Below are 14,724 nucleotides of genomic sequence, written 5' to 3' on the forward strand. Positions count from 1 at the left end.
GGTCACAACAGTAGGAGCTGGGACCATCAGAGACAAGAACCTAGAATTTCCTCCAGGTCTCCTACAAGGGCGAAGGAGTCCACAGACCTGGGCTGAATTCAAAGTGGAGCAGGCAGAAGTCTTGGAAACCAAGCCCATATGGGATGCCAATATCACAGAGAGAAGATTAACTTGCCATGTCACAGTGGCAGCCCCAAGTTATTTATAATTTTTACAAACTTTCATTTTAAAATGATTTCATTTGTTAAAGAAAGAAAATAATATAGAATATATACATGCATATCACTCAATCCTAACATTTTCATTTAAAAATTTTTAATGATCTGTTTATTTGAAAGGCAGAGTGACATAGGGAGAGAGAGAGAGATATTCCATCCATTTGCTAATTCCCCAAATGTCTTCAACAGCCATGTCTGGGCCAGGTCAAAGGCTGGGAGCCAGGAATTTTATCCTGGTCTCCCACATGCATGGGAGGGGTCCAGATACTTGGGTCATCAACCTCTGCCTTCCCAATGGGCATAAGCAGGAAACTGGACTGGAAGAAAGGCAGTTAGAACCAATGCTAATTTATTGGTAAGAAACATCTAGGAGGAGAGAGTAAAGCTGACAGATGATACAGCAGAAGAAAGCGTAAGTAAACAAACTGAGCTTAGAGCTTAGATTTAAAAATTCATTCTAAGAGAGAAGGGAGCCCCCTTTACTGCTCAGAAAGAAAAGTGGGTGCAAATGAATGAACATAGGTTTGTATTCAGAAAGATATTACCAAATTTCGATCTTTGATGATGGAGAACCATACATTTTAGATTGGTGCCATTCTACACCAAGGCAGAAAGGCAGAATAAGTGTACGCAGGAGATCCATGATGATAAATTTGTCTGTGTAACTTTCTCCATCAATATTCAAGTACAGACTGAATCAAGGAGGAGCTTGTTTCACTGGTTTTAGGGTTTTCTCAGATAAATAAGACTGATGAAGAGAAGAGCAAGGGGAGTTAGGGAATCTGCAAGAAAAAAAGCGATAATGGGGATGGCATTGTGACATGATAGGGAAAGCCGCCACTTGTGACACCAGCATCCCACGTGGGTAGCAGTTCAAGTTCCAGTTTCTCCACTTTTAATCCAGCTCCTGATAATGTACCTGTGCATCCAGCAGGAGATGGTCCAAGTTCTTGGGCATCTGCACCCACGTGGAGACCCAGAAGAAGCACCTGGCTCCTGGTTTCTGCCTGGCCTAGCCCTGGCTTGCTGTGGCCATTTGCAAAATGAACAAACAGCTAAACATGGCACTCTCTATAACTCAGGCTTTCAAATCTTTGTAAAAAATTATAGTGAAGCATCATGGAAAAAGATACAGAGGAAAATAAATGGAAGATAACTGCCTGTCTCAGTGTCCCACTCTTTCTGTAACTCTATCCTAATAAATACATAAATCTTTTTTAAAAATTACATTAAATCACAAAATTAACCAAGATAAAATAGATCAGCAAAAATGATTAGTAAGAGGAGATTCCAGCCATAGTCCCTCTACAAGAAAGCATGCACAATTTGCAAAGATGGAAACAAAACAGCTAACTGCAAAACTTCACATATAGTAAGATTCTATTTACCTAATTCTTGAACTGATAAACTTATAAATATGGAAACAAACTAAAAGGTTGACAAGGGTTAGGTATTATGGTGGAGAAATGAGTGGACATAACTTTTATAGAGGAATAGCATAAGAAAAACCTTTATGACCATACAATAGTTCTTCACCTTCAATGTACTTTTGATTACATAAATTTATACATGTAATTAAAAGATACATAAATAACTATTCGCTTATATTGTACTAATACAAATGTTTGGGGTTTGATCTTGTGCTATACTTTTTTTTTAAAGATTTATTTTTTATTTTTATTGCAAAGTCAGATATACAGAGAGGAAGAGAGACAGAGAGGAAGATCTTCCGTCTGATGATTCACTCCCCAAGTGGCCGCAACGGCCGGAGCTGTGCCGATCCGAAGCCAGGAGCCAGGAGCTTCTTCCAGGTCTCCCACACAGGTGCAGGTTCCCAAGGCTTTGGGCCATCCTCTTCTGCTTTCCCAAGCCACAAGCAGGGAGCTGGATGGGAAGTGGAGCAACCGGGATTAGAACCGGCGCCCATATGGGATCCCAGCACGTTCAAGGCGAGGACTTTAACCACTAGGCCACCAAGCCAGGCACATGATCTTGTGCTATACTTACATAAGATACAACCACTGAGGGAAACTGAGTGAGGAGTACTGGAGATTTCTTTGTAACTGCCTGTAAATCTATAATTCTCTCTCTTAAAAAAAAAAAAAAAAAAAAACAAAAAAACAATCTAACTTCTAGGAGTTCAAATTGAGGTTATCACTTCCGGTAAGAACGTGGGATTCTTAAACCTATTTGTGCATCACTTCTGCCACTTGTAAAAAAGGGTACAGAATCTGCAGTTATAACAGGAAATAAACAATATGTAATCTCAACAGCACTATGCTAAGCTAGAGAAGCCAGACACAAGAGCTGCAAGAACTATGATTCAACCCAAATGACATTTTAATAAAGGCAAAAGCTACAGGGATAGACTGGGGTGCCTGCAGGCAGAGGGGATTAAATCATATCTCTCAACATTTGAAATCAAGCTTATAATCTACATACTAAATAAAAAAATTAATCCAGCAAACATGTGAAGGAATTTAAACTGAATGCAAACAAACCAAACCAATCCAACTAATGGAATTTCAAATGATTACCATAACCAAGTGAAGCAAGTGAGGGAGTGGTGGAAGGAAGCCTAATTCAAGTAATTTAACTTATTTTTAATAGGTAAATGCAGCAAATCAAAACGTATTTAAAATAAATGGATGAAATTATTAAAAAATGTCTTTAACATGAAAGACAAAAGCTAAGAACTATCTCTGATTAACAGATTAAAGAGACATGTCAACTAAACATGTCATCTTGAAACAGATCCTTTAAAGAAAATTTTTTTATTTAAAAGGCAGAGAAACATAGAAAGTGAAACAGAGCAAGCTCTCAGGGCTGCTTCACTCCCTAAATGTCTACAACACCCAAGACTGGGTGAGGCTAGAGCCAAGAGCCAGAAGTGGGGACTTCCACCTGGGCTGTAACAACCTAACTACTTGACCTGTTCCCTGCTAAGGAGCACGTGAAGGGGAAAACTGGATTGGACAGCAGAGTTGGGATGCAGACGCTTCAAGTGGCAGCTTGACCCTCTGAATCAAATGTCTAACCCAGAGCTTCAAATATAGAGTTAGGATAATACAAAAAGAATTATTGCTAGTTCACTTTTACTAAAAAAAACAAAAACAAAACAAAACATGCTTACTGTACAACAAGCTGCTGGCACACAGTTCCATTTTCTGTAATCAGTTCATTCAGTTTTAATTCGAGGTGAACTTTACCCTATAATGACAAAAAAAAAGATTACAAACTGAGTTGTCTATTTACTGACAAAATACTAATTAAAGTGTGTACTTTTTCAAATGGTAACGTAATACTTAATTTTCACTGAGCATTAGCTCATGGCTTTCCCCCTATAGGCCTGCTAAATGATTACTAAGCAACTATTTAGATCAAATTTCTGAGTGACAAGAAAATAAATATTCATAGCAAACATGGTATTCAAATTTAAGAATTTTATGCCTAGTTCAATAAACATTTGTATATCTCAAATGTCATAAACCAAAAAGAAGGATAAACTATGTTTTAGGAAAACCTGAAATAAAGTAAAATGTAGGTTATTTTTCTAAAATACACAAAGCAGAAATAAAAACCCAAGTAGTTTATTAAAAGAGAAATTGTATTAATTCTAAAGCAATAAAAATCAGTATTTGCTGATAGTTTGTTTCACCAAACAAGAAAGATTTAAAGACTTATCTACTACATTTTAAGAGGCACTGCAGGAGGGAGTAGGAACCCACAGGTGTCTCAGCCATTACAAGAAAGTTACATTCTACCTGGGGAGACAATAAACAAAAAACATATGGCTAAAAGCACTGATGGAAAGAAGGGATAAGAAAATAAAGGAGTATTTTCTTAAATAGTCATCAATAGATGGGTTTTTAAAAGTATAGTACTATAAATGCAAAGGAATTTAAACTTCCAACATTTCAAAACAAAGGCTTAGAAGCAATATAATCTAGAGCGTGTCATTTCTATTCTACCATAAAGAGCAATTCTAAACTGGTTAAGAATCATGCTGGATTCCCTCCACCCAAAAGACAAGACCAACAATGCCCAATGGACATTAAAGGGGTATAACGCCCAGAGGCTAGGAAGTGATTTCATCAGAGGCAGTGAGGTTCCATTATCTAGTCAATGTTGCTCTTTGTGGCACAAGCCTTTTCAGACATTCTTTCAGAGAAACCTAACCTGAATAACTTTCACTACTGAAGAAGAACTGTTACACAAAAACAAATCTGAGGTCTACTAGTTATAAAGTTCAAGATTAGATGGATGAGTGATGAGTGAGCAATAAAAACAAATGGATATTAAAACAAAAGTCTGCAGGAGAAATCTAAGCACTAAAGCAATGAAAATATCAATAACAGTAAAATTAGCAGGTAAGAAAAGCTGAAACTAAATTAAGCAAATCTGCTAAAAATCAAGGCATTAAATATCTATAAAACTATAATTTATAGATTATAGTCTATCTATAATTTAATAAAAGGTTATCTTTTCTTATTCCTACAATATTTATAACCTCTTGTACTCAAGAGTGACCTTGAAGGGACGACGGTATACAATAATTTCTAATATTACTCAACTAGAATTTTGTGGGGTTTTTTTGTTGTTGTTCATTTTACATTTTATTTTGAAAGGTAGAAAGGAAGAGACAGAAAGAAATCTTCCATCTGATGGGTTATTCCCCAAATGTCCACCATAGTCAGCATTCTGTCAGGCTCAAGTTAGGAGCTTGTGATTCAAGCTAGGTCTCACATTTGTGTGGAAGGGACCCAAGAACTTGAACCATCATTCATTACGTCCTCAGGTACATCTAGTAGGAAACTTGATCAGAAGTGGAGTAACTGGGTATCAGGCCAGGTACTCTGACAATGGCATGTGGACATTCCAAGCAGGGACTGAACCACTGTGCCAAACACCCATCCTCAACTAGAATTTTTCAATCATGCTTCACACTAGCATGTTACCTGTTACCTGGCTAGCAAAGCAGTCTTGGCAAACATACAAAATATCTGCACTTCACAGCAGTTTCCCTATTTTCCTACGCATCATTTTCTGGATGGAAATTATATGCCAACAAAACACTCAACATCAACTCTCAGGAAATGACTGACAGCTACTATATAGGTAAAACAATGAAAAAAATAAAGTAGGAAAAAATAATCATTTTGTCCACAAATGAAATCACAGTACTCTATCAACGCAAGCCCAGAAATAAAAATATTATTAATGTTATTTATTACTGATTCAGGGCCTCCCTACTATGTTCATCACTTCCACAGACTGGTAAATAAAACATTCCCTTGCTATTAGTCAACAGTAACATAACTGTATATTGACCTGGTCAAGAAAGAGTAAGAATGGAACAGGAAGACACAAGACCATTAAGGTGGAACATAAAAATTGAAAGGCACTGTGAGTTAATAAAATTATTTCCAATCTGTAAAACACTATCTTACTCAGTGCATGTGTTAAAATGGAAATATGTACATTATATTTACATTTAGTAAAAGAAAGAAGTTACAAAATAAAATGTAAATTTGTGATTTCTACAAGATCATCTATGAAATATTGATAGAAACTGTCTTTGCTTGGTAGGATTTCAGAAGTTTTTTTTTTTTTTTTTGCTCTAGGTTTTCAAAGTTTCTACTGCCAATCTAGATTTTAAGGAAAAATTAATAGAAGTTTCAATTATTTGAAGTTGGTTTTTCAGTGTTAGAAACCCAAATCTGTGAACATTTTAGAAAATTTACTCATTCTGCTTTCACATGAGTTTCTTTTTATTTACGCCTGTCATAATATTACAGCTTTGAGTTGTAGCAAAACAAGTATTTTGGCTTATTGAGGGGACAATTGTAAGTCCAGAGAAATGCAGTATTTTCTAGACTCCAGTGAGGTCATGGAGAATGGGTAAGGACAGCCACAGGACACAGTTCTGACCAATGAAATGGAAACTCAAGTTGGAGGAGAAGGAAAGCCCAGTCTCAAGTTCTCTACAATATACTTCATTCTTCAATGTCCGATTTACTATAAGAACTGATTAAACATTCCAGAAGATACAAGGAAAAACAAACTGAGAAAACAGCAAGAGCACTGGTGTACAGACAGAAATAACAGCATTAAGTGAGAGTCTAAACTGGATGTTCTAAACCTTTTTAAGATTAAAAAAAAAAGTGAACTCAGCAGATAACTGGAACCTATGAAATAAATCCAATGGAAATATTTATCAGCAAAGTAGCCATAGCTGAAAAAAGAATTGGTGAAATGGAATACATCAATCAGTAGAAAACATTCATTGTGAGGGAAAGAACTTACGTGTAATATATGGTACAATGCTCCCTTATTAATGTAACTGGAGTCCCAGTAGAAAAATAAGGCAGGAAAAAAAAAAGGTAGATGAAGAGATAATTGCCTAGAATCTTCCAAAACTGATGAAAGACATTAAGCTCCAAATTCAAATGCCCCTAAGAACACACATAGCATAAATCTAAACACACCATAGTAAAAGTACTAGGAAGCAACTAGAGAAAACAGAGCATTAAGCACAAACAAGTGACAACAGGAATCTAACAAAAAATCATAACATGTTTGATGATAAATATGCAATGCTTCTTGTTTTGTAATTACTTCCCTTATTTATTTATTTATTTATTTATTTATTTATTTATTTATTTATTTAAAAGGCGGACAGACTTAGATCTCCTATCATTGCCTCACTCCTGAAATACCCACAGCAGAAAGACCTGGGTCAGGCCGAAGCCAGGAGTCTGGAACTCAATTTAGGTCTTTTGCACATGCTGAAAAGGACTCAATACCAAGTCACCACCTGCTGCCTCCTGGGATATAAATCAGCAGGAAGCAGAGCTGGGAACCCAGACAATACGACATGACATCTGGACAATCCAACCAGCATCTTATCTGCTGCACCAATTGCCTTCCCTGCATTTCTCACAATCCAATCTCCTAAAGGAGGTTCAATGAGAGTACACTGATCCAATGCCCAGATGGCAGCTACAGCTGGGGTTGAGCCAGGCAGAAGACAGGAGCCAGGAGCTTCTTCTGGGTCTCCCACATGGGTGAACACTTGAACCCACATGAGTCCAAACACTTGGACCCTCCTCTGCTATTTTTCCCACTTAATTAGCAGGGAACTAGATTAGGACTAGAATAATCAGGACTAGAATGCACACCACATGTGATGTTAGAGTTCAGATGGTGGCTTTAAGTGCTAAGCCACGAAACTACTGCCAATAATCAAAAATATATATATATTTATGCATTTTTATTGGAAGGCAGATTTACAGAAAGAAGGAGAAACAGAGAGAAAGACCTTCCATCCACTGGTTCACTTTCTCAGTGGTAACAATGGCCAGTGCTGAGCTGGTCCAAACTCAAGAGCCAGGAGCTTCTTTTGAGTCTCCCACATTGGTGCAGGGTCTCAAGGCTTTGGGCTGTCCTTGACTGCTTTCCCAGGCCACAAGCAGGAATCTGGATGGGAAGTGGAGCAGCCAGGACATGGACAAGCACCTATATGGGATCCCAGTGGATGCAAAGCGAGGATTTAGCCACTGGGCCCCAAACTAAATACTTTTATATTTTAAAAAGTTACAACTATTTTCCTAAAAATTTCAAACATAAATACCTAATATTTTCCATTTTATGTAATGTATATTCTTGGTACCACATGGGAGACACCATTTAAGTTGCTGCAAATAGTTTGGAAAATTCTGATGAAAGTAAGTTGGGCAAAATACAATATATGCATGTACTTAAAATTCCTGCTTAAACCATGCTTCTGTTATAAAACACTAAATGTTAATAATCATTTCCACAAAAAGTTAGTGTGCTCCAATTGGTGAAAAAAATTTTTTTTAATTATTTTTATTGGAAAGTCAGATATGCAGAGCAAAGGAGAGACAGAGAGGAAGATATTCCGTCTGCTGAGTCACTCCCTAAGCGGCTGCATTGGCTGGAGCTGAGCCTATCTGAAGCCAGGAGCCAGGAACTTCTTCCAGGTATCTGACATGGGTTCAGGGTCCCAAGGCTTGGGCCTGTTCCTCCACTGCTTTCCCAAGTAACAAGCAAGGAACTGGATGAGAAGCAGGGCTGCCAGGGTTAGAACCAGCACCCATATGGGATCCAAGTGCATGTAATGTGAGAACCTCAGCCGCTAGGCTACCACACTGGTCCCAAGCAACTGCATTTTTAAATAAATGTTTGCTGTAAATGGGAAGACGAAACTTTATTTTAAAAAGTTATAAAGCAATCAGTGATTTACATCATGATCCAGAAAATCACGATAACTTTGGCGGTAAAGACTTGGCAGATAAGTAATTGCATCAAAGGGATATAACTGACAACATTTTTGAATTTACTGCTTCTCTGTGTTGTTTGAGACAAACACTCTTAATTAATGAGAGCTGTAAATTTTCCATATTGGACATCTGGTTTAATTAGTCTCATGCAAAGAAAGTTCTTTCTCACAGCACCTGAGATCTAAAGATAGCAGGGACAAACTTGGCTTCTTGTTAGTTCCAGAACCTAATAGCTAGCAGCAAAAAGGCAGATGACTGAAGCCAAAAGACTCAGAAAAGAATGCTCAGTACAATTCATCTGTCTTTTCCTATGCAACAAAGACAATGGTAAGAGAACAGAGTAGGGAGATAACCAGGATCAGCAACTAAGTAAGAGAATGCTTCAAAGCAGAGGGGATGGATTGGCAGTATCAAAAGTCGCTTATGGGTCAAGTGAGAAAAGGACTCCAACATATGCAGCAGGGCTAGTGACAATCCCTTGGTGATGACAGCTGGCTGCCCTCTCCCTCTGACCCACTGTGTAGTCTGATGGCAGATGAGCTTGACATTTGACAGAGGGGAAGCCCCAAGATGTAGAATGAAGTCCAAAACCATTTCCCCCAAAGGTAGAAAATCACATTTATCAATTCTACTCATACCTTGAACTTTTAAAAAGAAAACTGAAAATAGTTACTTACATCACCATAGAAGCACCTGGGTGACAGTTCAAGGTAATAGGACATAATTCTTAACAATCTCCCAACTGTTTTGGTAAAATATCCCAACTTACCACTATTGGGATCATCTCTGCTACTGGGTTTTTTCACTTGAGGGTTAAACCATGTTTCTGCCTATTAGAACTTCATAACTGAAGGGGACCCCTTACACCAAGTTATCATTTCATAACCGATCCTCAGGCAACTATTTTGGGTACAAATGTCAATTAGTGGTTGAGCCAGGAAATTAAACTTCTCCGCCTGAGCTGCCAAAACATCTCTTCTATGCAAAGCCCCAACATGCAGTGCCCTAGAGTGACTTTTCTGCCAATCCTAGCAAATCATACTGAAAGGGACCTGGTACCCAAATTCGGTCAAATTCCTTCTCTACTCCAAGTCTGATCTTACAGGGTGAGGAGGCTGTCCTGGCACATAGGCCCGGCGGTCGGGGTTGCACCTTTCCTCCTGTCAACAATAAAGTAGAGCGGATTCACAGAGGGAAGCAGATGAAGAAAGTGTCATCACACATACACAAAGAACACAAGGGGATCTCATTAATGGGTGGGTTTTTTATTTTCGTTCACTTTGCAGAGTGCATAGGTGTTACAGTGAGTGGGAAAGCTGAGAAGTAATCAACTATTCACTATATAAAATGACAAAGAAAAAACACTGAACATTGAGTACTTACATTCAATGAGCACAGTGAACACATGATTAAGAACTGAACCCCAACATGACTCCTACAGTATTCACTGGTGCACTGAGTTGGGATGTAGGGTTTAAAGCTGCAGTATATATTTTTCATTCACTGTGGCCCCAAAAGCAAGCCAACTATTTTATGTAATAGCCAAACAAAAGCAAATCACTTTAATATACTTCTTAAGATACTGATTTCATAAATAATTTTAGTGATGTGAATTTTATCTGGTCTATTATTTTAAGAACTTACTCCCACGTAACAGTAACAGCTCCTTTGCAAATGCTTGAGAATTTTCTAGCTCACAACGGTCACAATAAAGTTCTCCATCACCAACCCTCCCTTTAAAATTTATTTGTTTATTTGGAAGACAAAGAAAGATCTATCCATTGGTTCAATCCCCAATTAGCTGCAATAGCTGGAGTTTGGCCAGACCAAAACCAGGACCATCCTGGTCTTCTGCAAAGGCAGCAGGAGCCCCTAATTTGGGACCTTGTTGGCTGCCTTTCCAGGTGCATCAGCAGCGAGCTGGATCATTAGCAGAACACCTAGGACTCATGCCTATACTTCCACGCCAGCATCTCAAGCAGTGGCCTAATCTGAAGGGCCACATGTAGACCCCCTATGGTGAAGTTCTTACAACTGAACTCCAAGGAGCTACCAGGAACTGTCTCACATACTCTCCCACTGGTGTCTGTTCTTTTTACTCAGATACTTAAGTGATCCTCCCAATTTTAATATACCCAAGACTTTATTTCATTTTTTTTAAAGGATTTGTTTATTTGAAAAGCAGTTACATAGAAAGGGGCAGAGAGAAACTGATCTTCTGTCTGTTGATTCACAATGGTCAAACCAAAGCCAGGAACCTCACTGGGGTCTCCCACATGAATGACAAAGTTCAAATACTTAGCCATCTTCTGCTGCTTTATCCAGGCCACTGACAGGGAGCTGGACTGGCAATAAGGCAGCCGGACAAAATATTCCTTAGTGCCAGATTTATGGAACATGCCACAACGCTGGCCTCTAAGACTTTGATGGCTAACTACATAGAACATCTAATGGTAATAGCTCACTGCAGTTAGGGGCTTCACAATCAGGTAAGTCTTTTGGAATCACAACTCACTAATGAACGGTTTTGTGAATCTGGAGATGTCATTTAACATCTGAGAATCCCATTTATTTGTAAAACAGGGGTAATATTATCTACCTTATGGTATTATGAAAATTAAATGGGATAATGTACATTAAAGTACTTAACACTGTGCCTGGTATTATCGTTATAATAATTACTCATAGTAATTATTTGAGTTTCTGCTGAACTCAATGTCTCACAGCTTTCACATACTGGCTTCACCAACAGAACTTAATTTTTAAGCTTTTTTTATAAAATGTATATTGTATGGGGGGTACAGATATTTGGTGCAGCAGTTGAGTTGCCACTTGGGACCCTCATATCCCAGCGTCACACTGGATGGGTTAGTCTCAACTCTGCTTCCAATTCAATTTCCTGATAATATGCATTGTGGTAGGCAACAGATAATAGCTCAAGTAGCTGCATCCCTCCATTTATACAGGAGACTTGGATTAAAATTCTAGGTTCTTGGCTTTGGCCTGGTTCAGCCCTGGCTTTTGCAGGCATTTCGAAAGTGAACCAGTAGATGCAAGGTATTTCCTTTTTGCTATGCATTTAAAATAAACATTTTCAAATATAGACATGTAAACAAATGTTTGTTTAGCAAAGTCAGATTTATGTGAACCATGGGTTGCTTTTTCAGAATCACAAAATTAATTGCGAATTCCCATATCAGTTTCGGGAAGATACAATCATATTCTCAATGGTATTACATTAACTCAGCAAGTTTCATGGATCATACTTCTCTTCCTTCTCATATTCATTTCAAATAGTGAGGAAAATCTTATAAAATACTATTATTAAAGTCACAAGCGTTATAAAGGTTAATAAATCATGCTCATGAAAATAACTTTGGGAAAATTTCAAAATGTCAACATTATATCTATTAGGTAAATGTCATTTCCTGAATATTCATGTTTCAAGAATGAGATATATATATATCACCAAATAAAAGGGTTTGGCTTAGTAAAGTCTCTAATATAATCTCCAAGAAATACATAAAAAATTTTCATGCAGATTTCTGCTTTTTGAGAGATGGAAAACTTAAACCCTATAGCAAACTTACACTGGTTACCAAGAATACACCTGATAAATTAAATCTTAAAATAATCCTCAAATTGCATTTTAGACCAAAAATTTAAAGCTCTTTGCTATTTTGTTGAAAGTATTAAAAAGAGGGACCCATGCAATGGCTTAACCGGTCAATCCTCCAACTCCAAGCACCAGCATCCCCTACTCCAGGCACCAGTTCATGTCTCAGCTGGTCCATTTCCCATTCAGTTTCCTGCCTGTGGCCTGGGAAAACAGTGGAAGACGGCCCAAAGCCCTGGGACCCTGCGCCCACACGGGAGACCAGGAAGAGGATCCTGGATCCTGGCTTGGGATCAGTTCGGTTCTGGCCATTGCGGACATTTGGGGAGGTGAACCAGAAGATCTTACTCTGTTTCTCCTTCTCTTTGTAAATCTGACTTTTTCAATAAAAACAAATAAATCTTAGGAAAAAAAAGAGAGAAACAATTAAAAACTGGTTAACTTAATCTAAAAATGTAACCTCTGAATTTTGGTTAAAGGGTATCAAGGGAAAGGGCACCAAACTGACAGCAAACAGACATTTCACAATCACAGAGCGATGAACAATTTTTAAGTACTCCTAAAAGATATTTCACTTACTTCTTACAGTTATGTAAAAAAAAAAAAAAAAAAAAAAAAAAAACATGGTAACCTTTATTCCTATTTAATAGAAATGAAATTCAAAGTCATTAAACCACACATAAAATAAAATGAAGACCTAAAATGTCCTCACTTGTGATTTAAACCTTTCCACTTCCTCACAATGCCTCTCATCTGGAACACTTAAAAATACAATAGTCGGAATAACAGTTATTTCAAATGGGAAGAAAAGAGTTAAAATGTAGTACAGTGGATATAACAAGACAATTATCAGTTATACTTTGTATTTCAGAAGACATTTCAGTATAAAAAGCCTAGTCTTAAGAATCTCATCAGAGGATGCTTGAAAGGTTATAAGGAAATGGAAACAGAGGCACTTCATTTGCAAATTATCTGTGTGTTTGCAGAGCGCTGTTTTTACTAAATGCCTGAGTCACAGTGCAAACTGAAACTTCCTTTGGAGAGGAGGATTCCTCTTTGCAGTTATGTCTTTGGGGCAGAGATTCACAACCCCTAGCCTATTTTATAAACAGAAAGATTCCTTTATATAGAAATAATTTCTAAGAACAAGTCAAACTTTGCAAGAGAAAACAGTAGTTTCATCTATGTGGCTAAATATAGATCTTTACTTACATACACAATCTATAAAAGATCTCTTATCTTTGGCAAAGGAAAAATGGCCAAAGGCAAAGATCTCCTTTCCAACAAAAGGTTAACAACAGGAACGGGGGCAGTGGACAGGGCATATAAATCTGCATGGGGGGAGGCTCAGGCATTGTCTGAATAATATTTTCCCAAGTATAGTTTAATAGGGCATAAACACAGTATCCTGACCAGAATAAATAAAATCACAGATCCCAAAGGAATTTCGAGGTCAGAATTAATAAAACATCTTTTTCCTTAAAACTTTCTACCCTTCTCAAAGAAATTAATACTTTGCTGCCATGACAGAAAACAGGAAATGAGGGGTAAACAAAAAAAATGTTCTCCCTAATATACTCCCCTAAACTCAGCATGCTGCATTTGCATGTGTATCATTGTCAAATTCTTACGGTAAAGCATTTCCCTTTATCGCTGGTCCATATTTGGTGCTAAAATTTAAAATACAGTATAGCAAGCTCTATCCATATCAACTGGTGTAACTGATTTTTTTTCTTTCACACATATTCTGTGCAATGTCTAGTGTTACTTACACCTTAATATTTACCTGAACCTCTGAATTAGAGTCAACAGGCTGCAGTGAAAACCAAGTTTCTTTGCCACTGTGGTTACACAAGTCTTCTTTTTTGATGGCTACCTTTCCTATAGGAAATGAAAATAAGTAAACAGTATCAGAAATTATATTCTGTATAACCCTAAACATCAATAATAGTGTTATATATACTTAATGAAAATATTTCAAGGCAACTTACATCTGTTCATTTAAAAGCTCTCTTTAGGGCCCAGAGTGGTGGCCTAGTGGCTGAAGTTCTCCACTTGCACACCCGGGATCCCACATGGGCGCCGGTTCTAATCCCGGCTGCTCCACTTCCCATCCAGCTCCCTGCTTGTGGGCTGGGAAAGCAATGCAGGATGGGTCAAAGCTGTGGGACCCGCACCTGTGCAGGAGACCCGGAAGAAGCACCTGGCTCCTGGCTTCAGATTGGCTCAGCACCGACCACTGCAGCTACTTGGGGAATGAACCAGCAGATGGACAATCTTCCTGTCTCTCCTTTACCTTATAAATCTGACTTTCCAATAAAAATAATTTTTAAAAATCTCTTTATAGTTTTCTATATTCTAGATAGTTAAAGTGTATCATTCCCCTCAATTCTTCAGAAGACCTTTCATGAATCATTCCCAATCAGTAATTTTTTGCACTTGTTCACATTCCTGTTTTTCTTTCCTCAGAATGCATTCTGTGCAAAAATCAGTATTATAATGGCAGTGCAACCTACTCTTCCCAATTAACACTATCAATAAATTACATATTCTGGTTAATTTTAAGCAGATGTATTTGCAGTTA

The 14,724-nt window shown here is 37.7% G+C and overlaps 1 protein-coding gene across 9 annotated transcripts in view; it reads right to left on the reverse strand.

Annotated features, from left to right (window-relative positions):
• The window catches only part of RASA2 (RAS p21 protein activator 2), a 106,085-nt gene that overhangs the window by 52,598 nt on the left and 38,763 nt on the right, over positions 1 to 14,724 (reverse strand). For all 9 annotated transcript variants that reach the window (XM_004588351.4, XM_004588350.4, XM_058657250.1 and 6 more), the window contains 2 exons: positions 13,927 to 14,021; positions 3,352 to 3,428 (listed from right to left, as the gene is read on the reverse strand). In XM_004588351.4, the coding sequence (XP_004588408.1) occupies positions 3,352 to 3,428; positions 13,927 to 14,021 (172 nt within the window). The remainder of the gene's footprint in view (positions 1 to 3,351; positions 3,429 to 13,926; positions 14,022 to 14,724) is intronic.

Source organism: Ochotona princeps, chromosome 30 (genome assembly GCF_030435755.1).
Source record: "Ochotona princeps isolate mOchPri1 chromosome 30, mOchPri1.hap1, whole genome shotgun sequence".
NCBI classification, from domain to species: domain Eukaryota; kingdom Metazoa; phylum Chordata; class Mammalia; order Lagomorpha; family Ochotonidae; genus Ochotona; species Ochotona princeps.